We start from the raw sequence: 24846 nt of genomic DNA on the forward strand, positions 1-24846 counted from the left end.
CAGACATAGCACACGGAGTTTAATAATCAGCAACGGCCAGTGCTTCCCCTTCCTGATCTCTTGTGGCCTCTTTCTTTGTAAATGTTTGGGGACTGGTGTTTGTTCTTGCTTCAACCATGTGAATTTAGAGAGAAACTGAGGCAGAGGGTTGAAGGCACACAAGCATGAACTTCCTGCTCCTAGTGCCTTTTTGTACCCAAAGACAGCCTTCAAAATCCATTAAGCAGCTAAATTGAGAATCTACCTTTCCATAAAACTGGCCTGCAGTGAGTTCTGAATATGGTCTGCTATTAGCTTGACCCAGAAAATCCCACAATCCCGCATGCAAATCAAGAGGTTCAAATCTTCGTGTTCCTTTTAGGAACACCCCTGAAGCTGCCCAGGCCATCAAAGGTATGTGTATCTGAAAAGCCTCCAAATCTCTGAAAGATGTCACTGTGCAGTAGCAATGCATGCATGCTGTTCTGTCACGATAATGGCCCAGCTTTCAGCAGCAGGGCAGGGGCTCAGCCTACCAGTGCTGAAAGCTCCCTGCTTAGAGTGGAACACGAATGAGGTGGCTGGGTGTGGGTTGAAATGATAAACAGTGACTCTTCTACAAATATGGAAGTTTATTTCAACAAAACATGAAAAGAATACATTTGATTGACACTCCTTGTTCATCAGGGTATGTGTCCATCGATTTCTCAACGAGACAAGTGAAGGCTGCTTTGTGAATGAAGTGAATATGGCGATCTCAGCTCAAGCAAGTCTTGGTCAATACATCCTTTATACTCCTCCTCACTCAGTAACCTTGCCTATGTAATGGGCTGGATCCCCCAGGTTACTCACGTTCAATGGCTCTTCCTGACTTCTCTGTATGAAAAATCCCTGTCTGGGGTAAGACCTACAGTGAGGTACTCTGGGGATAGGGGAGGAGGCATCACAGACTTTTAGAGAGGAACCATATTCATTTACTGAATCATAATTTGGCGAAGGGAGATTGGTAACACGAGTGTAACCCACTCTGCCTCTGAAGAAATGCCAGAGCAAGCACAGGTCAGGTGGGGCGTGCAGGGGGTTTGTGCTACTTACAGGTATGTGCGATTTTTCTAATTCCAAAAAGTATAATCTGGTCCAAGATGAATCCAGTTTTTAGTTAAGCAGACACCAGCCACAATGGATGCTTCTATCTGGACTGAACATTGTTCCCCACCTTTTCCTGCCCTCTCTGATGGTGCTTAACACCTGTGCCTTGCACCGGGGCAGCCTGGCTGAGGCTCCGAGCTCTAGCAGGCAGTCAGTTATGTATCCGGCTACACAGTGCCCATGTGCACAAGTGGTTCCTGAAAAAGGGAGGTGGGGCTCTTTCTTGTGCGTGGACTGTAGGGTTAAGGCTCAAAACTGTAGCTTGTACAAAAGTGTTCATACCACTGCTTCCAAAACACCTTAGTGATATCTTTCCTCCTGGGCCATCAGGGACAAATGCAATTAGCTGCACCGTAAGAACTGCATGCTATACCAGCCCTGATCACCTGCCACTCCTCCTGTAGGAACACCAACGGGGGAATCAGTAAACTCTTTCCTTGGATAAACAGGTTGTTGAAAATAAACTCTCTCCACCATTGGTGAGGAGGCCCCTGCCGCTGGCCAGGGAGGGACCGGTGAGCCTGGGAGACAGCAGCACCATGACGGAGTTGTAGGTAATCTTAAGGTAATGTGGATTCCGTGTTCCCTGGAAGCCTGCTCACATTGGGGAAGGCCAGTTCCTGGTGCTTACAGCAGAGTTGTCACCAGGGTTCCTTTCAGCAGCTATGGGGAGACCGGCTACACCTGCTGCTTGTGAACATTTCGGGGAGAGATAAGACCCAAAGGAAGGATGAACGTTTGCTGCTGGGAGAGTTGTCCTGGAAAAAGAGCTGAGTGACTCTGTAGGCACTATTGACCTTTTATAACTATCAAAGCTCCAGGCTTAATAGTAAGTAATAACCTTCCAAATCCTAAAATGAGAGACATTCCAGCCCACTCTCTCTGTGGCATGAGTAACTATAGTCCAGCACTGACAGAGAGGGCCGCTCCCCCAGCTCCGGCTCTCATGTTGCCCGCACAGTTCCCATCAGGTGCATGCAAGGTAGTGGTAGGTGAACCATCTTTCTGTTTGTTCTAAGAGAACCAAACCCACAGCTGATGTCCCTAAATCAACAGCAGTGACTTGGTCTACCTTTTTTTCTCTGCTTCTTAGATTATGTTTTTGCCCTCATCTTCAAGTTCCTAGGGAGCTTGCAGATTTCATACTCCATGAATGATAAACAGGTACCTTGGTGTGATTAAGCTGGGAACTATTCCCCTCTTGTACCTAGTGCGTACCAGGCTGAACGTGAGGGTAAAAAAAACAGCGGACTCGAGGCTTCCTCCTCACTCCAGCCCTCCTCTGCTGCCCGTGGCTGCAAGCTCATGGGGCCAGAGGTGAGTAAGGGCTGCTGAGTACCTCCCTGGGCGGGTACCAAGGAGTTGTCCAGATAGGAGCAGCAGCCCTGCTTTTGTGTTGTAAGACCTCATGGTACATGCTTGTACCCTTCATTGCCTTCTCGGGTCCTTGCAGGGAGAGAGGTTCGTAGTCATAGATATGGCAATAAATACTGAATGGATGGGTGTGACCAGTGTGGGCTTTGTGACCCTATGTCCAGTATGTCATGCATAACCTGACAACATTCAAGGGGAAGCAAAATGCCACTTTGATTCCAGTGCTGGGTCTCCTGTGCCTTCTCATCAGAGTGGTTTCAGGTGTAAGAGGCAGCTCTAGCCCTTTGCTCCAGAGGCAGGGCAGGGATGGGCAGGAAGCTCTTTCTATGTTGAAGGGGAGTCCATCGTGGAGAGGATCCGTACGACTTCTGCTCGCTGAGTGGGTGAGATGTGCTGGGTCATATGGACGATGGAATCCATGGCAACCTCGGGATTGGCCTGTACCAAGCTGGAGAGGAAGATTTGGGATAGTGAAGAAAAGAGAGGCAGCAGGCTCTGGATTAAGGTGGCTTAAGAATTGCCCAATAACCTGCTAACAGAATCCATGGCAGACACTTCAGTCACCACCTCACCTGATTTGTTTTCCTACTTGAAAAAAGTCCCCCACAGCAAGGCAGGTACAAGATGGACTGGACACATTTTGAAATGTCAAAAAGTAAGGAATTACTTAAACAAACAATGGGGACATGTCACAAAGAAAGTGGAACTGGCACAAAGGCACTGCCACTGGCTAAGTCTTGGACATTTTGGGCATCGAAGTAAATATAATAATGAACTGCAAATTATTTAAAAAAATAGACACTTGTTGCGATGAGCACTGGATGTTATATGTAAACCAACTTGACAATAAACTATTTAAGAAAAAAATTAAAAAAATAAAAAATAAAAAAACAGAAACTCATGATTGGTGTGGACTAATGAATCCACACACGACTGAGGAGAGAAGACTTCCTGCTTACATGACAGCTGGAATGGGGACTGTGGAGGATGTGGAGTTGGAAAGTTGTCTGGGGTCAGACAAGAGTCATCCGGGGACCCAGGGGAAATCCTGACAGCAGGATATTTGCATGGTCTCAAAGTGTCTCCCCTCAGACTGCGGGGAGTCATTAGGGGTGGGGCGGGATCAGTAATTACACACTGGGGAAACTGAGCAACATCCTGACCAGATGATTCAAACATCAGGAGGGACAGATGGCATCAGGTGTCCAGATGTGGTACCCTGTGAAGGCCACTTCATGTATGTAATATACTAGTGGAGAGTGTATAACCTGAATCTAATCATGAGAAAACATCAGACAAAATCAAAATGAGCAACGTCTTACAAAATAGTGGAGGAGATAAAAGCTTCTATCAATGTTAAATTTACTAAAATTGATCTTACTGTGGTTATGTAAGAGAATTCTATCTTAGCAAATGCACACTTTAGTATTTGCTTTACATAGGGGCACCTGGGCGGCTCAGTCAGTTAAGGATCCAACTTTGGCTCAGGTCATGATCTCATGGCTTGTGGGTTCGAGCCCCATGTCGGGCTCTGTGCTGACAGCTAGCTCAGAGTCAGGAGGCTGCTTCAGATTCTGTGTCTCCCTTTCTCTCTGCCCCTCCCCCACTCATGCTCTGTTTCTCTCTGTCTCAATAATAAACAAACATTAAAAAAAAAAGTATTTGCTTTATATATATATTGGAGAGCAAGGACCCTCACAAATGATAAAGCAAATGGGGTAAAATGTAAATAACTGGTCCATCTGGGTACAGATTTGTTCTCTGCACAGACATTTAAAAATGTCTCCCAACAGTCTCCTCATCCATTCAATGGAGAAGACTGAAGACTCTAGAATAGAACTAACTCTTGGCTGAGGGAGAGGAGGAGATAGTTCCCTAAGAAGCTGCCATGAAATCAGCTTTTCTCACAAGATCTGCACTTGGAGCTAATAGTTGGGCACAATGAACTAAGCCTTCATCTAGCTGAGATTACTAAGTGCCCCTAGGGACCAGTAGCTGAGAAAGAATTGCATTTCAAGGCTCTATTTTTATCTGTGGGTCAACTACAGCAGTCCCAAACAGAAAGAAACCACAAAGATTGTTAAGGCATCATTTTACAATTTGTTCTTAAATCTTTGCTCCTTCCAAAGAAGCGGGCCCAATTTTTCTTACATAAGCCCCCCACTGAGGGTCTCACCTGCGGATCTGCTTGAGGACATAGTCTCTACTGATGTATTTGATGTTTTCCTCAATTACTGAGCGAGCGCCATCTTCCTCAGTTAGCTGTTTCTCCAGCCACTCCACCAGATCCTTGTTATTGTCCCAAACATAGGCCTGCAAGAAGATGACCCCGGGTCAAACACCTGGGGCCAGGCCAGGCTGGACACCCAGATTATTCATTATCTGGAAAGCTTGTTCACTGTACAATAGTTGTTCATGATTCCCCACTATTGTTGGCATTATAGTAGTAAGAGGAAAGAGGCCTCAGGACAGGAGCTGTTCTCATTCTCTCTTTCCTTCTGTTGGTACAAGATACATCTTTGAAGTATCCAGTTGGGCCCCTGCAGGTGTTAGTGCTCACACTCTGAACTCAAATCTTATTATTCTAGGTCTCTACCTATTCCACCAAGGCTGAGACAAGGTAATCGCCTGATGAACTTGAGAGAAAGAGTCAAAAGCCCAAACTGTTTAGTAAAGTGCTGACTGAGAGGCACCTGGCTGGCTCAGTCAGTAGAGCATGCAACTCTTGATCTTGCAGTAATGAGTTCGTGGCCCATGTGGGTGTCGAGTTTACTTAAAAAATAAGGTCAACATGTGTTAAAAAAATGAAATGTGTCTTTTTTGAGGAAGTAAGACATAATTCTTAAAATGTAAGTCTCTGGCCCCTGCTAGGCTGGCAGATGGGTTGCCTGGTTGTGGGAGTCTTTCAACAGGGCACGGAGGGGGACTGATGTGCGGGAAGTCTTGCTGCTAGGGGAGAGCCACTAAGTCAGAAACCTAGCCTCCATTTTACTTACTATGAGAGTATTCCAATGGGGCCCGGCATCTGTAACCCTGAAAGTCTCAACAAACCACCTTGTGCCTTTATCCTGAGATCATTTAGCTGAGTATTTCCTAGGTAGTTGACTACATAATAATTCAGGAGTGTGTTAGAAACCTAATAGCCTTCTCCTTGCTCTCCTCTCCTCTCATTTTCTTTACAAATCATTTAGGAATCGTTTTGTTAATGGTTTCCGGAAAACCAAGTAGCACCATTAGGGCTCATTCATATTTATGTCATTTTGTTTGGGTAATTAAACACAAAGCTCGTCATTTAAAGGTGCACTATCCTTCTCTGTTATCACTAACGAAGTCAAAGCCAGAATGACAATGAGTTTGGCGCTGTAATTTAATAGGTGGGTGCATCAGGGACTCTCAGAGGCTTTGAGGCTTAAGATGCGGCTCAGGAAACCTTGCATACAAGCAAAGGCATGGGAGCCATGGCTGGAACTTCAGGACCTACCTGTGAGGCACAGAGGGAATGTCTTCTTCACACCCCTCAAGGGCAGTACGCAGTCAGAAACTGAGCACTGTGCAGTTTTCGAACTTTCTATTTCATGTCTTCTAAAGTAATGGCTTCTTGCAGACTCTCACCTCCTTATTTCTAACTTAGCTGGTGAGTTAGCTGTGACTGGTTATTTATTATGTCATGTAACTGACTTCCACATTTTAAAAATTCTTAAGGAGTCCTTCACAGTTGAAGGATTAAGGAGGCCAGGATTAAGGGTCAGCAGTTCACCTTTTCTGGTTCTTTTGTGCAGTTCTTTTTCTGGTGCCCAATGTGCCTGTCTGCTTGGAATCGAGGCTACACAGGTCGGCTCTCTTAGGGTGGGATGGCCACACCAGCCTAAGCCTGAGCTAGTCTTCCCACTTCGTTGTGCCTCCGTCAGGACTTGGCTGCCATCTCTGAGGCAGACGGCAGGGAAGTGTCTTGTTTGAAGAAAGGGAGGTGCTGCGTCATTCTACTGACAAAGGGGGTGGGTGGTGAGGTTCCCCCGACAAGGCAGTGGTCTTCACTCTGGCATCCCAGCGCCTGTGCGCCCCACATGTGGACTGGATACACCAGGACTCTTACCTACTGCTGTCCAAATTTGGACATTTCCATCTCTATCATCAGTAATTTAGATTTCTCCAGGGTTTGAGGACTTGTGCACTTGCCCTTACTTATGCAGATTTGGTGGGGGGGTGGACGGAAGGAATAAAACAATGAATGCTTCTTGGGTTTCAGATTGGAAAAAAAAAAAACCCTAGATTTACCCAAGAATCCCAAAGCCTTTAGTTTAGGAGAATATTTAATACTCTTATTAATCATTTTTAATCCGTTTGCTTTTAATTAAGAAACAGCATGATGCTTTCCTATCAACATATGCCAGGGAGCAGATTAATTGTGGCTTAAGATAACTCTCCTTGATTGGTGTAATGTATTAGCTAACGAGATGCCTGCTTCTAACGATGCTCAGACACTATGCTGGAAAGCCAGCTACCCTCTAGAGAAAACTCTTCTGCCTTCCCCTCCTGCAGCCACAGAATATACTAGGTGTTTAAATTAAACATTAAAAAAAGTTCCTAGACAGGATTAAAGCAACCCATTCCAAGTTTTGGAGTTGTTGCTCTAAAGTCTCCTCTTTGAAAATATGGTCCCCATGTATGAAAGATTTGCCTTTCACTCAAAATACAATTGGATGACAACCACCAAGCAGGACCTCAGTAAAGTTTAGGTCACAGAAAAGTATACGAAGGCAAAGGGTTGCAAATCTTGGTCAAAGCATTTTTAGCAAGAATAAAACTTAAGTACCCACAACACTACAGGTTTTTCTTAACACACCTGGGATGGTTTAATGTACTGTTTTGCCCTAACTTCCTTCCCCTGGGTTAAGGAGTCTACAGTTCCATGTTTGCCTCCTAGAACAGAGCTGTAAGATTCATCATTCCAGCCATACAGAAGGACGGGCCGGCCTTATTCCCAGAAAGAAAGGAATTATCATTTCCCTCCTTAAAATTATGAAAATGTGGCTGATTATTACCATTATTCCAGCGTGGATTTTGAGCAAGTGTGAAATGCTGGGCTGCTAATCTCATGACAGGCTTGGGCTCTTGAGTCATTACCTGCCTCACACTAACCCCAATCACAACATTTTAGTACCAATAAAATATTGATAATTAAACATCACAATACTGGTCTTATAGTAAATGCTCAGTAGATACTTTATCTCTCTCTGCATCAGTGGATAAGTATCTCAGGCACTACTCAACCTCACTAATTGTATGTAGTAATTAGTCTATCGTACAAAATCTAAATGACCTGTTTAGAAAGTTTCATTTCTAAGTATTGGATAGCTGTTAAGCCCTCCTTATTCAATGTACAGGAGGACCAGAGAGTGACCAGGGCAGTCTGATGGATGGGAGTCCTGATTACCATGTCCTGTAGATAACTCACCTAGTGAGCTGCCTGGAGACACTGCTGGCAATGTGATTTTTCCCGAGACTTTGGAGTAAAAGAGCAAAGAGCCATGTGGGCTGGGGTGGCCTGTGGACCCTGTCTCCTTGGAGGTACTTCAATCTCAGCTGCAGGCCCACACAGGGCCAAGCAATGTTTTCCAGGTTGCGCCTTCCCTCCTCCTTCCCTGGCCCTAAATCAAAAGTTTTGTCCAGGGGTAGCATGAGGCCAGCCTTTGGGGACAGTGAGAATCAAACAACCCTATCAACGGTGCTTTTTCCCTCGGTCATCCTTACAAGGGCCTCCAATGGCCGACCATATCATTTGAAAATCCAGAGTAAGAGTGTATGGGTAGTTATCTGGACAATAAGGATGTACTACGGCCTCCTAGATCATGGATAAGTTAGAGGGAGCCAAATCAAAGGACATTTACCCAGAATCTACTGTGTTCATGGCTCCTGCCAAGATCATTAAGTTATACATCTTTAACTCTTAGCTGACGTTATGATGTTTTACCTTCTGGCATGCTGTGTGGAGAGAAGAGCAGCAGATTGGCACATTCTGAGTGTCTACTGAGTGCCAAACATTATGTCCCACACCTACCTTATAATGTCATCTTAAACTCACTGGACCCTGTGAAAGAAGCATCATCTCTATATTACATATGAAGAGATGGAAGCTTAAATAGATAATATGTCCAAGCCAGCAAATGGCAAAGCTGGGATGCACAAAGTTTGTGAGATTCCAAATACTACTTCTCACTGTCCCAGGTAGAGTTCTAATCCCATTGGGGCTGGGGAAAAAATTAGTCTGTCTGAAAAACCATATACCTCAAACTGTGGATCTAAGAATCAAGAGAAGAAGCCTGCCTGTGAAACAAGCATGCATCGTGTTCTTATGACCCAATTTAAACCCAAGTTCTTGTTACTGTTTTCAGGGAACTGCAGTGATGCTTTTCTCCTCTCTGCAGTGAAACTCTGAACCATAAACCGTACTATTTCCTACAACAAGACTATCCTGGTGGATTCAGAAGAATCCTATAACTCAGGCTAACAGATTTCTCTATGGGAAACAAAAGAATTGCACTGCTAAGGTATATAACATCACAGTATCTTCAAATTTTCTGTCCACAGATCTCTTTCTTCAGGGTTAAGATAACAAACAAAAACAAAAAACAAATTCTCTGGGACAAAAGGACACCCACATGGCTAACAGATGCCTATAACTAAATGTCTTTCCCTACCAGTAACTACAATGAGGCTCAGAGGGTCACTTTCTGGTGCAAGCAAAGCCAAGGTCTAGAATCAGCCAGTGTTTGTTCCTGAGACACAGTGCACACTATCTATCACTGTTTGAAGAACCAAAAAAAGGGGTGGGGGGTTGTGACATTTTTAAGGTTTTAAGCCATTCCCAAACGCAGGACAGATTCTATGGAGGCATCACAGACGGCTTCTGAACGCTGCAATACTTTCTTCTCTCAAGGGTGCTACAGATTTTATCATCCACCCCACACTAAACTAGGTCCTGCTGAGCCTGCAGAATACAGAAAGAGGTTTCAAAGCCACATCATAGCATAATCACCATTCCTTTCTTCTCCTCAGCTGTCCTCCTGGACTAAAGAGCTCAAGGGAACACTGTCTTTTGTAGACGGGAGGGAGGGACTAGCCTTAGTTCTTGGGTATAGCTGGTTCCCAGTGTCTTAGGCAGCTTCCTCCTGACCTATGGGGCTGGGGTTGTCTCCCACACTTGATTTCTAGCGTGGAGTCTGTGTACATACAGCCAACTGTTCTCTCCATATCTATAAGATGGCAATGACCGATTTCTCCAGACCCTGGATACAGGATGCTAAGGAACAACGGAAGGGCCTATCCACTCACTTCATGCTCAGAGGGAAGCTATTCCTTCTCCGCATCTTGTGCTTACTGAGGCCCTGCACGTCCATTACTGACTAATGTGGTAGGAAGGTGGTGCGAGCCTCTCCTGGCCACACACACACACACATACAACACACCATTTACCTAGCCAGCCACTCTTAACTCGAGAACAACCTCTTATTTTACACTTGCGTGACTTTCAATGCCAACTTCCACTAGAAGCTGCCAGTAGCCACTGACAAAATTGTCTCACTCAATTATGATGCCACAGACTGACCTTAACCTGAACCAGATGTCGCATAAGGCTGTGCTCGCCCACTGCACATCTGAAATATTTATCTAAAGAAGCTTTTCAGTCATAAAGAAATGGGTAGGCTTAACACAGAGGTGAATCTTAGAAGCACCCAGATTCACGAGCTTTAATAATGACAAATCTTGGAGTTCCTTCCTGAGAAAAGTCAGCAGAGACATCAGGCCACACTTTGCAGGAAGAGGCTGACAGGCCTGCCCTCCCTCAGTACTCTTAACCCAATAGGCGCCGAATATTTCGATCAAAACAGCTATCAGGAAAAGACACTTTCAGCATACACTACCAATATTCTGATAAGATTTATATATGACTTACTTTCAACCCATATAATAACTACCAAGAACAGTTTCTTTTTCTTAGTAAAAGGACATAGAGAGATAAAAGTTCCAACTCTTTCTTCCCATCCTTCCATGGACTGTCCTGTGTAGACCACAATTCTAGGGGAAAATGTTGGTGCCTGGTCACCCTCAGCCCAGACCCCTCTCATCCCAGCCCTGGGGCAAGAACACCAAGGACCATCTCAGCAGGGTCACTGGTCCAAGGCATGTGTCCTCACCATGGGATCATCCCAAGAGGATTTGGGATTCACAGTTCCCTGAAGTCAGAGTGGACATTTCCTTTCAGCTTAGATGTGAAACCATAAGATCTTTAGTTGAAGCCTAAATAAACCATCACCTCCCATTAGACTTCTTGTACTTGACCCCTTTCACTTCTACCCTCCACACAGCCTCCTGAGCAGTCTTCCTATAATGCAAATTAGAGTATGTCACTCTGCTGCTTTACATACCTCAGTGGTTTCCCACAGACCTCAGTCCAGACCCTTAACACAGCTTCTATGGCCCTGCAGATCCTGATCTGAGCCATTCTGAAATATTTACAGTGCTTTGGATGTTTGATACTCTTGCTATCAGGCTTTGAAAACATGCTACTCTTTCTTCCTGGAACATTCCTCCTACCTTCTCCTGATCCCCTGATGCCTCTACCCTAATCCCACCCTTTTCTTCTGGTTCATTCCTACTTTGTTTTCAGGTTGGCTGAGACACCACTTCTATAAATCCTAGACTCTCCTCCTCCTTCCCAGAGTGGCTCAGGTGTCCTTCTCTGTATTCCATGATGTGCTGGGTCTGCTGTGTTTAATACCAGCCACACTGTTGTATGTGACCTCTTGGCTAATCCCATCTCCTCGTTGAGATGGTAAGCTCTGTGTGGATGGGAACAGTATCTGCCTCTTTCAATTTTAGGGCCTAATGCAGTGTCGGATATATAGTAAATACTCAAAAAGGTTTGCTGAATGATACAAAGAGCAGCAAAAAATGTCCTACGACCTCTTGTAACAACCCATCATGACCTATTACAGTGTGGGGAGGAAACAGGGCTTAGGCTTGTATGCTTCCCTTCCACTTCTGCCTTCAGAGGTCTGGGGATCCTCAGGTGGGGGTGAGGAGCACAGCACCAAGATTCCTTCTAGGGCACCCACCTACCTTCACAGTTCCTTCCACTTCTACAAACCAGCGCCTTAACATGGCCTGGATCTGACCATCGGTGAGCTCTGGGTTGGCATTGTGGATTTTCTTTTTGACCAGGTCCTCCAGCAAGAGACGCCTCAGCCGCCAGTAGAAGAAGGTACGGGATGTTTTCCAATCCAGAATGTCCTACATACAGATAAGAATAAGCTTAGTCATCCCAGCCGTAATTCCTGCTCAGTGACTAGTCCAGAGGGAACTCCATACACACAAAACCCTATCCTCTAGCAACCCCTTCAGAGACTTAAGAACTGGCCTTGACTTTCAGCCCTTGCAGCTATCTCACCAGTTCAGAGGTGCAGTGCTCTCCAGAGCACTGTGCACAGTAATGGGCCTTGTTAATGCTAACCTCACACATGGCTGAGACGTTCTGGGGAGGGGCCTGTGACTTTCCAGATAACAGGACAGTGAGCCCAAATTCATTTGGAGCAGAATGGCTCACACAACATATACATAGATCAAATGTGAATATGGTGCTGCTGGAACCCTGACACTGGTGTAATCCACAGCCTGAGGGCCACCTGGGTAGCTGTCCCCAGTGAAAGCACATGAGACTCAGTTTCCCACCAGCAAAATGGAGTTTGCCTCTCAAGGAGTCCCCAGTAAGGTAAATCATAAATTGTTCTGGGGTGATCATGGATATACAAAAAAGGGAAAAGTCTCTCCAAAAAAACTGAAAACAGTTGATCTGCACAAGCTGTTTTAATCCATCCCTGCTTGTGATCCTACGAGCATGAGACATACACTCACTCACTCGCAGGTCTCTGACAAGTCAGGAGAAGTGGCAACCACTGTACTTACGTTAATAACACCCTTCTCCTGCATCCGGCCTGGTGTATCGTGCAAGTCAGCAAACTGAACGGCTACCTGATGGTAAATGGGAATTAGGAATTCCTCCCGCTCCTTCAACTTGTTCTCCAGCTCCTTCCGCTCAACTGGGCTTAGCTCTGGGGTGCCTGCAATTAAATAAACCTGCCCATCACACTCTATGGTGACCAGGAGTCTTTCTGTACAGAAGAAGCCACAGTCAGGGGAAGCACAAAAACACCCCTCCCCCTACTTTGTGCCCTGGCTCTCCAGTGTCTTCACCACCTCTTTGCTGAGTAACAGGACTCCGAGATGCCAGACTGGTCCTTATCTTGCCATGGGGAGCCCACATGTCCTCCTTGCCCTGTGGAGGTCACAACTATAAAAGCAACCAAGGGAGTTCCTCTCCTCAAGTCTTCCCTGAGCAGGTGCAAACCACCACCTGGGGGCCTGTGTCTCTCATTGTTTCACTGACTGACAGCCAGACCCCTCCTTCCCCATGCAGGACACCATGCCCATACCTGGCTGACCAGTATAAGAGCAGCTGGACTATTCTGAGTGTGGGACACAATAGGGGAACAGCCCCTATGCCTTCAGGCCCAGACCAGCAGCCTCTTCTCCCATGTCCACACAAGTCACCTGTCCAAGGATTCCAAAAGTTGCAAGCTGCTATTACCCCACAGCTTCTAGTCTCAGGTTTGAAAACTTTTAACCTGAAATTTGCAGAATCCATCCTAATTAGAGCCAGATTTGTGTGTCTTATGCCAGCTCAGTAGATTAGATTAGCCAGCTTCCTAGTCTTTTGCTGGGCTGCTACTGCCAGAAACAACCCCTGACCAGAGTGATAAAGACATTCTAGTTCTTGGGCTAAAAGTGAAGGAAGAGGGGAAAAAGAGAAACACAATTCACAAATCTCATTTGGATCACTGAGCTCATAAACACACAGTACCTTCAATCAACAGATTCCTCTAAGGGATCTGGAATTTCTTACGACAGGGAGGAGGCCCCGCCTCCCTCCACTCAATGGTGTCCCAGTAGAGGTACTGCTATATTGTGCTTTTTTCCCTAATTACTCTCAGAATGGGCCTTGCAATCAATATCGAAAATTTAGTTGCCTGCCTAGTAAAGAGGAGTAAGTCCCGCTGAAGGAGCAATAGGTGACAGCCCCTGGTGTTGGGGACAACCTCAAGTGCTTTGTCACCAAAGCTGACAAATAAATACATGACCACAGGTGATGGGTTGCAGAAGAGAAAGTTCTATTTCAAGCATGTCTGTCTGGGAACAGGCCTTGCTTTTTATGCCACTATGAATCATAAGGCATAAACAGCCTTGGGCTGCTGAGTGAGCCGTAAGTACTATACATAAACACATGTAAATAGAACAGGGATGTAGCTATAGTGCCTAGCTTCATTTTTATGAGATTTTTAGATGCCCACCTCCACCTCTTCTTCTTCTTCTTTTTTTTTTTAAAGCCTATCATTACTTGAAAACTGTGAGGAAGAGAGCTGAAGGCTATCTCTTCTTGGGCTCTCACACAGAGGGCAATCACTGACCCATCACATGGGAGCCCTAACACTTCAGCAGCCTTCTTTCCACTCCAGGCAGTAAGCAGGACTGTGAGATGAGATGAAGGCCCGTCCAGTCTAGGGTGGATCTGCCCAGAGAGTCCATGGAGGAGAGAGAACTGGTTTCTTCTAAGATGAGACTGTCTCAGTAGCAACATTGATGATGGCAATTCTGACAGGGAAGCAAACATTTTTCCTTCTCTAGTAAGAGGAACCAAGACTCCTTGGAGAAACGATTGATTCTAGGGCTGGGGCAGGAAAAACAGAAGATGAGCCTGGAACATACTGTCACAAAAAGCAAGGAAGCACTCAAGAAGTGATGGAGACATGTTAAAAGGGCATAGGAACCAGTTTGAAGGTGTTCCCACTGGCCACATCTGGGGCAGTCCGAGTACCAAATTTATCATAAACAGCATGATGATGTTAGTTATCAGACAGAATATTTGTAGAATGAAATCAGAGCCCGTGAGTGCATCCTGATATAAATAATTAGATGGGGGGGGAAAGGGAAGGGAAAGTTCTCGTCTCCTCCAGTAGAATAAGAATTCAGGGACACAGAAGGGATGATGGGTTTAGGAAAATCACATTCTTGCCGCCATCACAACAATCAATTCTGCCAAGAATCATGAATGGATACTAAAACTAGTGGGTGAGGGTTTGACGGGGAACAGGATATTTACATAGTCTCAAGGTATCTCCCCACAAATTACTATTAGTGAATAAAACCTTAAACAAGTAATCAAAATTACCATCAACAAGAATTGGACAAACTGACACATGCCTCCTGGTAAGATGTTCTGAGAAGATCATAAATAACCCTTTTGCAATATTCCTGCCAAAAATGTATTATCTGAATACATTAACCATGGGGAAATGTAAGACAAACCCAGATTGAGGAACATGCTATAAAAAAGTGGCCTGGAACACCTAGCTGGCTTGATCAGTGGAGGTGACTCTTGATCTCAGGGTTTGTGAGTTTGAGCCTCTCTGATTAGGTGCGGAGAGTGCTTAAAAAACAAAACAAAAACAAAAATAAAATAAAACAAAAAACTCCACCCAAGGCCAGTGACTTCAAAAAAAGCCATGATGATGAAAGATAAGACCAAAGAACTATTCTAGATTAAAATAGACTATGGGCACCTGGGTAGCTCAGTTAGTTGGGCTTCTCTGAAACTGAGCCCCACCTTAGGCTCTGTGCTGGACATGGACCCTGCTCAGGATTCATTCTCCCTCTCTCTCTCTACCCCCCAAACCTCCCCTACTCAAAGTCACTCTCTAAAATACATACATACATACATACAATAAAACAGATTAAATACTTGAAAACAGATTACAGTGTGTGGCCTGGGGTTAGATCTGTGATCTGAACAACAACAAAGTCTGTAAAAGACATTGTTGGGACAACTGGTAAACTCTTGATATGAATTGTGAATTAGATAGTGGTATTGTATCAATGTTACAGTTCCTGATGTAGATAAATGTCTTGGGTTACATAAGAAAAAGTCTGTGTTCTTAGAAACACACACGAAATATTTATGGATAAAGCAGCACGATGTCTACAGATTATTGTCAAATGGTTCACAGAAAATGTGTGTGTGTGTGTGTGTGTGTAGAGGGTGGGCAAGCAAGCACATGTAGATGAGCACAAAGAAATAATAAAGCAAATAGGACAAGATGTTAACAATAGGAGAATCTGAGAAAAAGTCATCAGAAGTCCTTTGTACTAGTCTAGTAACTGTTCTGTAAAATTTATCAAATGTAAAGTTAAAATACAAACCAGGCTAAAAAAATGTTTTTCCTGGCTCCCCAATGCTTGAAATCAGAAATGAAAGTAAATATTTATAGGGTACTGGGCACTATTCTAAGTGCTTTGTATCTATTAACTCACTTAATCCTTACAAGCACCTTAAAGTTGGTATTCTTACTATCCTCATCTTACAGGTGAGTAAACTGAGGCACTGAGCATTTATGTAACTCACCAAGGTCTCAAAACTAGGAAGGGGCAGAGCCAGGTCTCAGGTATAGCAGTGAGCCCCTGAAGATTTGGGGCACTATGTTACCTTGTCTCTTCTTGTTTACTTGGGGCAGAGAACAAGTAAGTCCATCAGTAACACAATTTCTTTAATTTCAGAAAAGGCTAAATGAAGATGGCAGGCTCCTGGCTGATAAAGATGAAGTTCCGTTCCATAAGTGAGACCAAGAGAGTATCTCCAATAATTTCTGCTCTATAGACCTAATACGGTTTCTTGGGCAGGTCCAAGATATACATTTTTAAACTTTATCCTAATATTTGTTACAAATATTGATCATAATATTTACCATGTTACATTTATTAAAAATTTTTTTTTACATTTATTTATTTTTGAGAGACAGAGATTACAAGTGGGGAAGGAGCAGAGAGAGGAGACACAGAATCTGAAGCAGAATCTGAGCTGTCAGCACAGAGCCTGACATGGGGCTCGAACCCATAAACTGTGAGATCATAATCTGAGCCTAAGTCAGACAAGACACCCAACCAACTGAGCCACCCAGGTGCTCCTACCATGTAACATTTAAAATATGTTTATGATATTACCTCCTGAATCAGGAATGATCGTGGAACCATTTCTTTATATCCCAAGTTGCCTACAGCATTACTAAATATCCATCCTCCAACTCTCTTTACATTCTACTCACACACATTCACACTGATAAGAACACAGGTGTCATGTGGATTTGGTTGCACAATTTTAGAACACTGCAAGTGAAGTTTTTATATTAGCCCAGACCTGGTTCCTTGGTTGCCAGGGTGAAACAGAAATGTATACTTTACTCTGTGAGCAAGCAGTGGTCTCTACATCATCCAAGAAAGTGCCGATTCTAGACTTGTTCATTACAGTGATTCAAGAACTTGTCTTTTGATACTGTTGGGGAGTATTTATTTTGTTTTTTAATTTTTTAAAATGTTTTATTTATTTCTGAGAGAGAGAGAGACAGCGTGAGCAGGGGAGGGTCAGAGAGAGGGGGAGATACAGAATCTGAAGCAGGCTCCAGGCTCTGAGCTAGCCGTCAGCATAGAGCCCGACGCGGGGCTCAAACACACGAACCGTGAGATCATGACCTGAGCCGAAGTCGGAGGCTCAACCAACTGAGCCATCCAGGTGACCCATGATGGGGGGTATTTAAAAGTTCATGTAGATGGTTTCTGTGACATGGGACCTGAAAGGCACTAAGCCTTTCTATTTCAAATGCCACCTTCACTGTTTTCTACTCTTCTGTCTAAACCTGCCCATGACTTATAACTTATGCACACTTATCACTAAGGGCAAGTACTTGGCATCCTCTGTGTTTTACTCCTTAACCAAATGGTAAGTCTAGCTTGGGAGAGTACGTCATTCACTCTTGTGTTGTAGAAATAGCCACATTCAGGCACAGCAATTCAGGCAGGAGACTGGTTGTACTGGGGGACCACAGTTGTACAATACTTCTGTACTGGTTGGCAAACAGTCACAGTCCCAAGCACTCTGGGCATCCACTTCCCTCTCCTGGGTACTGCAGCCACTCATGCTCCAACCCCAGGATCCCTGAAACCTGCTGGGCAGCCCTAAGATTTAAGGGTAGCTCCTTATGTTATTGTGAGATCAAGAACTAACATAACAGCAGGTAAAATCACAGCCCTGCTTGGGGCGGCGGGGACGGGGAGGCAGGGTGGTGGTAGGGATAAGGGATGGCAGAACTGTGGATATGGAATGAATGGGAAGTTCTAGGCCCTCAGAATATCCTCCATCTGGGTAAACAATGAACACTGTGCTTGTACATGTATACATATGTACATGTACATATAAGTGCATATCTGTAACATATACATACCATTTACTGAGCACCTACTATGTGCCAGGCACCACACTTCAAGCTTTCAGGATCACATAGCTCATAAGTCACCATGCACAATTCAGACCTAGGTCTGGTCAGCTGTTAACACTGCTGCCAAGCAGGAGACCTCAATGTCAGAGTTGAGCTTCCCAAGTTGCTTTACATACATTATCTCTAATCCTTAAAACAACCCAACCTTATAGACAGGGCATCTATTTTACAAATGAGAAAAACAAGGGTCTGAAATGTAAAGGTATTTGCCCAGTGGTATCTAGTTCTTAAGTAGCAAAGTCAGGATTTACACTTGGGTCTGGCTACCTTTAAAGCTTGTGTTCTTCCACGTGAAATTATACCAATGGCAGTAGACGGGCAATCAGTTGGAGAGTTTGGTTCACTGTGTTAGAAGAGTTAAGAGCAGAGCTCAGCACTGGGTGCAGAGGTGGAGGACTTCTGGGCTTAGGAGCATGGCATTCTGGAAACAAGGCCTTGCTTTACCAAGCTGGAGGGACAGAGAAGGCTGGCTCCTGGACTAACAAAGGTCTTGTCTACCCAGTCAAACTATTCCAGAGCTTTAAAAGAATAATGACATAAACACCTACAATGCTCTGGCCCTCCTGAGACTAGGAAGATCACAGAACATTCCCCCAAAGGTTGCCTTGTTTGATTCCTTTAGTAATGCCTCTGATTGTAGTTCAAGACCTACCTCAATAAAGCATCAGAGCAAGGAAAAGACAGAAGTAGAGGATGTATGTATTTTAAAATGCACATGAGAAAGTCAAGGACTTGTGTGCTTTAAGTGGGGGTGGGGGGGTGGGGGGGAAAAAGATTTGCAAGATTTTCTAAAAATAAAAGGCTGCTTTTAAGCTAGTTAGACCCGTGTGTAGCACACGGAGGACCCCTCTCTCCTTGTACAGCAAAGCAGCCAGCCCTGGTAATGATTTAGGGGAGATTAACAAATATGTCAATGTCTATTTTCTGCTTAATTTAAAAGCGGCGTCTATAAAGATTTTTGACTTCTGAACCCTGTTCTCCTGAAAGAAAGAAGGTAAGAATGAGGAGGGGGATAAAGAGTGATTATCCTATCATTGATCGTTTGTCAGGAGCATTTCTTATTCACTGGACTATTGTAAAAAGCTAAGCTCTCGATCAATCCTGTAAGCTCCCTGTACAATTAAATATCTTGGAATGGTTTTCTTTCTTTTCTAGCCAGATTGCAGGGCCTCAGGGTTTTTAGGAAAGCAAGTCGTTGTGTGAGTGTGTGAGTGTGTTTAAGAATAAGCTACAGAGAGGAAAGTCATTCTTTTCTAGAATCCTACTTACTTCAGGAGAAGAAAGGTAGATTACTCCCATCTCTTTCTTCCCAAAATAAAAAGTCCCCATGAAATCCTAAAAATCCAACCTTATAGTTAAAAAATGTTTTCAATTTAAAAGAGCTAAATACAGAAGAGTAATAGTCCGTACTAGTCTGATCCAATAAGAAGAGGTAACTTTACTGAGATGTTACTATGTGCTAGAATTGCTTAAGTACTTTTCATCTCATTTAATCCTTGCAAACACCCTAAAAGATGACTACCTTATAGATGAAGAAATAGAGGCACAAAAAAGTGGAGTAACTTGACCAAGGCTGCAAAGCTAGGAAACCATGGAGCTGGGATTTGGGCTTAGGTAGTAGTCCGGCTTCAGAGCCCATGCTCTTTTTATTTTTATTTATTTTTTAATTTTTTAAAATGTTTTGTTTATTTCTGAGAGAGAGAGAGAGGTAGAGCATGAGCAGGGGAGGGTCAGAGAGAGAGGGAGACACAGAATCTGAAACAGGCTCCAGGCTCTGAGCTAGCTGTCAGCACAGAGCCTGACGTGGGGCCCAAACCCATGAACCGTGAGATCATGACCTGAGCCGAAGTCAGACACTTAACCAACTGAACCACCCAGCACCCCACCCATGCTCTTTTTAAATTTAGTTTTTACTTTTAAAATTTCCCCCAAAGTGGGTGCACAGTTCCTGGAAGTACTGTAATACCAGATGGACGAGTGGAGTGGATGGAGCAAGCTCCTATTCCATCTCCTAATTCCAAAAATCCATTTAATATATTGTCCTCGGATAGAGGACATATCAGATATTAAACTGATAAGAACAGATACTATACTTGATCTTAGCCAAAAAGCCTGAGAAGCAATATAGAGCCAATGCCCTTTAAATGAAACAAGTTAAATTGACCTACAAGTGCCCATAGGGCAGCAGCCTGTCAGGTGTTCCTGAGGCCAGGACATAATGAAAAGCCACGTCTCTCCTCCATGGGGTCAAAGCTGCAGAGAAGCTTCCAAGGAGAGAGTTGATTTCTGCAGCAGGAGGTGTTTTTTACCCAGCCATGACACTGAAGGAGGGCAGGAGGAGGTGAGCCTCACCCTATGGATGAGGAGATCACATCCTATGGTATAGGATTTGGGGGGAGGGGTGAGACCCTCCTCAAATCTTAGAATGAAAATCAGACTGGTAGGCTGAAAATTCTCTGCTCAGCCAAAGGCACTAGGTGACCTTGCAGAAATCTCTTTTCTGTGCTCAATTTCTTGTTTATGTAACAACAACTCTAAGCTGGCAAAAAGGAAAAATGTTTTATAAAAGAATGTGATTTAAAGTGTTTTTTTAAAAAAATTTTTAGTTATACTAAGAAGGCTTATGTAAATTTAAACCCAATTTCAACTTTTATGGGCCCTTCTTCCTTCTCCTAGGAAAGCAATTTGCTTTGATTGGTTAAATACTTATGAAACTAAAGAAAAGGACTAGACCACCCACCCTCCCTCACTCAGCTCCAGAATATCTCAAGATATAAGCACACACACCCATACCTCAACCTTGAGACTCAAAAATCAGCATACAAAAGACTGGAATCTTATTAAGATTCAGAAGTACAAACATAAGTAGATGTTTAAAAGATCTGTGTAATCACATTTTCAATGTTGAAAGAAATTTCTCTATAAAGACAGTAAGATAGGGTGGGGGGAAAAAAACCTTGCAAAACTATTTCTGTATCCATCACAGGTGTGCCTTTCTTTACACAAAAGCATTCTTGAAAAACTGCGTAAATCAGATCCTGTTTTAAATGCCTTAAGGGAGCTATTTTAAGGAACCCTGCAGTGAATCCTTTGGTAAAGCAAATAATCCTTTTGTAATGGGAATAATTTCTCCCAATGTATCTAGTTTTTTTAAAATCCCATTTTCATATATCTGCTTTTCTTCAAAGGGGGCCATACCTATCTAAATACAGCTGCATTTGCATATTGATTTTAACAGTGATCCTCTCAGGGATGTTTAACCCTAGGTTCCCTGCAATGGTGTTAGTGCTCTGCTGTTCATATTTTTAAAAATCATTATAGTAACCCAGAGGTTTCCAAATTGGAATGAAACAATCTATTACCCCCTCTGCAACCCTGTCCCCCGTACTCCCTCATGCAAACAGTCCACACACAAGAGTCAGGGAGCCGCACAGAATTCTCTGAATTCTCATGGCAGTAAGTCTTGAAGTCTTAACAATTTTCCTCTCCTTTGTTGCTCCCCCTGAATCTACCCGGGACAGGGCTCTGGGTCAGCTCGTGCCAGGTGGGAACAGTGCCTCTCGGACATATTCTGACAACAGCCTGAAGGTAGGTAGAAGCTTAGGTTCAGTCCAACAAAATGCCAGCCAGGTCTCTCTGCCTGGTGGAACTGTGAATCTCTGTTTCCTGGGAAGAGGCAAGCCCAAGTGCTTTTATAAATACAATCAGGTTAATGGATCAGATCAAAACAACTCCTTCTCCTTTTCCCAGAAAATGCTGTCACTATTGCACCAAATTGCATCAAACCAAAGAGCTTCTGAATCAGTGTGATGAGGTGTGTTGTAAGCTGCTGCTAATTAAGGGAAATGGAACCAGCCATAACCTTCCTGGGCCTGCCTACCTGGACAGCCACGGTACCAGTGAGGATGTTCCGTGTGTACTACAGGTGACAGGGCAAGAGGCCACATCCCAGGCATTAGTATTAGAAGAACCTCTTTCCTTAACTTTCCAGGTTAAGGATGCTGCTTTCTGACTCAGACAAGCAACTCCAGCTCTTTTCAGCTTACGACTTCTTGAAGATGGACGCGAGATGGAAAAGCACACACAGCTTGGACACTTTCATCAGTCCTGTCAGAAGACCAGCTTAACTCCTGAACCCTCTTAACCCAAGGAAGTGTCTTTTTCTTGTCATCTGGCCACTACAGAGAAGGCTTGGGGTGAAGGCTTTCTAGAAGATGTCTACAATGTCTACAGACACATTCATCCTCACATGCAAGCCATAATACTCCCTCTGGGTGCTCTGGGCACAAGGCGTGCTGGTGGAAGGGCCAGGCACAGGCCCGCTGCAGTGCTCAGCCGGAGTGGCCTCTGCCTGTGTCAGACAGGCACTCTTAGGGAGTGCAGTGTGGGCACAGCCGAGGTGCTACATGGCAGGCTGCCCGGGAACAGGGCCACGTTCAAAATGTGAGTCTGGAGCAGGATAATTTCACTAAATGGCTCCTTTACCTAGAGACTATTTGTGTTGAGGGAGAGGGGCAGTGGGGAACTCATGACTGCTTCACAGAGCAGCTTGCTCTCTCTTTCTCAATTGATTTGTAAGGGTAAGAACTCTGGAGAAAAATCTTAGGTTTCTGTGTCAAGAGGCCAGGCTAGGAAGGTCATCCTATCCCACACCACTCCTGTTCCTGGCTCTCTGAGGAAGTAGAAGGATGTCAGAGAGACATAACCGGGGCTCTATTTCCATAGAAGGAAGTGAATTTCCATAAGGCAACCAGACTGGTAGGATGTTATCCTTTCTGCACAGACTCTACCAAGGCTGTTCTGAGAATCCAACACTGTAAGACTGTGGTATTGGGGCTTATATCACATTCCTTTCTCTTTTTATTTCCACCAGGAACCAAATATGTATTATTTTCATTGGCTATGATAATCATAGGACTACAATTAGTAATTCACCACCTTCTACCCAAACTATATAAAATGATGAAAGGTCATTTTTTAAAAATAAGAAATCTGAAAGAGATGAAGTTAGCTTTTCAGAAATTAAATATTACTCATTATCCTTAGAGAATAAATACTAATTATGTTTTTGAACACAGTCAAATCAGTTGTGCTCTAAGTGATCTGACAGCGTGCTCCCCAGTGCAGAGGCCAATCCGGGAAGAGATTGGGAACATAAGATAACATCCACCTCTACAGGCTTTCTCCTAAATCAGATTTTTCTCAGTGGAATTGGCTTTAGATGACAAAGGGAAAGAATTCCTGTTTAATTTTGATCAGGCTCAGTATTCAGCTGAGGAAATCCTGACAAATGCAGAACAGAGGGAACCAGAATTCCACTCTGGGCGCTGCCATACATTTATTCTGTATCTTAGATGATTTATTTAAATCTTCTTTTTGCCTTAATCTCTCAATCTAGAACATGAGGTCATTTGTACCCACTTTGTGTGAAAGTATTTTGGCAATCTTTGGGTCTAGGCATAGAGAAAAGAGCCAAAAGCCTAAGTGAACCCAAAAGGAACAGAGTTCATATCATGTTCTGCTACATCTTTGCTGGCCTGTGACCCCACAAAGACACCTGGGTATGTATGATCTCCCTGAAAAACTGCAACTGCCTGAGGGACAAGACCACTTTTTCTACTTCTTTTGTATTTCCTTTCCTATACCACTTGCCCCAAAAGTATACCTGTGCTACAGAGATAGCAAACATGGCTATCTCCCTCTTCTGATAATTAAGGTGGGAAGGAAATGATGCCAATCCCCATGTTTGAAAAATGCTTCACAGATTCAAAATGAATGAACATTCATCTGATCTTCACAGTGGCTAGGTCAGGGCATTATCCCCACTTTCTAGATGAAGAAACTCATGATCAGAGAAGTTAAACAATTTACCTACAAGCAACCTAACTGAGGCTTACACATGATTATTTTTATTCTAGACCCACTCTCATGTTTCTGACCTGCCCTGGGCCAGAGCTGCTTCACATTTAGCAGACTAAGGAGTCTTTCTCCAGTGGCATTTTGGTCAAGGTTAAGTAAATATGGTTTTCTTCAATGCAGAGAGGAAATTGATAATGAGATGATTTGTAACAAATGATTAAAGGGCCATCACTTGGGAATCTCCTCCCTCTCCCCTTCCTGTATTTCAAAAGTTAAAAGGTGCTGGGTGAAGATGGGAGCGATATCACTTTCCTTCAAGAGAAAGTAGCTTTGGCCCCACACCCCTCACCATCCGGTTGCTCTGCAAACAGATGTCAGTGAGGATCCCTCTTCCTACCACCCAGTTACTCTGAAGGGATGATAACAGCCATTGGGGGGTTAAAAAGAGGCAGTGAACCCCCAGTTAATGAGTAGGAATTCAGCAGGCAGTGTAAGATAAATGGAGCTCTCTCTGCTTCTGCTAGAGTCAGCATGAACTGCGGCCCTGCGGCTTGTTTGTGGCAAATGGAGTGCGCGAAATATCAAAGGGCAGTGATCCAGAAGAAGACCGACTTTGACAAATTTTAAATTGGCCAGAAAGAAAACCAGCAAAAAAGAAAAAAAAAAAAAAGAAGAAGAAAAAATGAAAAAAGGGAGAGAGAGAAAATTATGCAACTCACTGTGTCCTGCAATTGTGGCATTGGTGCCTTAGAATTTAGTGGTAAAAACAGCAGAACGATTGCCTGATGCTGGGAGCAATTATGAGCTATCTAAGTGAGATGCTTATCAGTGGCTGAAGCTTTTAGAGCTCTCACTATATACAGTTGTGAGGAACTTGCTTTTGAGCTGCAGTTACTTTAATTAAAGTCTATGGGGTTGGTCAGAAGTAATTATCCTGTTTGGAGAAGAGACAGAAAAAAACCACCTCAACAATTCTGGGTGGCAATAGATTTTAGAAACAGCTTGGCCAATTCTTGTTGTATGTGTGAACGTCCCATAAATGGATCAG

The 24846-nt window shown here is 44.0% G+C and overlaps 1 protein-coding gene and 1 non-coding gene across 7 annotated transcripts in view; both read right to left on the bottom strand.

The window, feature by feature from the left end:
• Window positions 1-591: 591 nt before the first annotated feature.
• ACACA (acetyl-CoA carboxylase alpha) overlaps window positions 592-24846 on the bottom strand; it is a 272064-nt gene continuing 247809 nt past the window's right edge. For all 6 annotated transcript variants that reach the window (XM_039256323.1, XM_039256327.1, XM_039256326.1 and 3 more), the window contains 4 exons: window positions 12466-12620; window positions 11623-11793; window positions 4679-4815; window positions 592-2950 (listed from right to left, as the gene is read on the bottom strand). In XM_039256323.1, the coding sequence (XP_039112254.1) occupies window positions 2827-2950; window positions 4679-4815; window positions 11623-11793; window positions 12466-12620 (587 nt within the window). In that variant the 3' untranslated portion in view covers window positions 592-2826. The remainder of the gene's footprint in view (window positions 2951-4678; window positions 4816-11622; window positions 11794-12465; window positions 12621-24846) is intronic.
• On the bottom strand, window positions 19872-20063 carry LOC120248130. The gene has a single exon (XR_005532499.1). It is a non-coding gene; the product is annotated as a U2 spliceosomal RNA (small nuclear RNA).

Source organism: Hyaena hyaena, unplaced genomic scaffold (genome assembly GCF_003009895.1).
Source record: "Hyaena hyaena isolate Hyena2069 unplaced genomic scaffold, ASM300989v1 scaffold_568, whole genome shotgun sequence".
In the NCBI taxonomy this organism is placed as follows: Eukaryota; Metazoa; Chordata; class Mammalia; order Carnivora; family Hyaenidae; genus Hyaena; species Hyaena hyaena.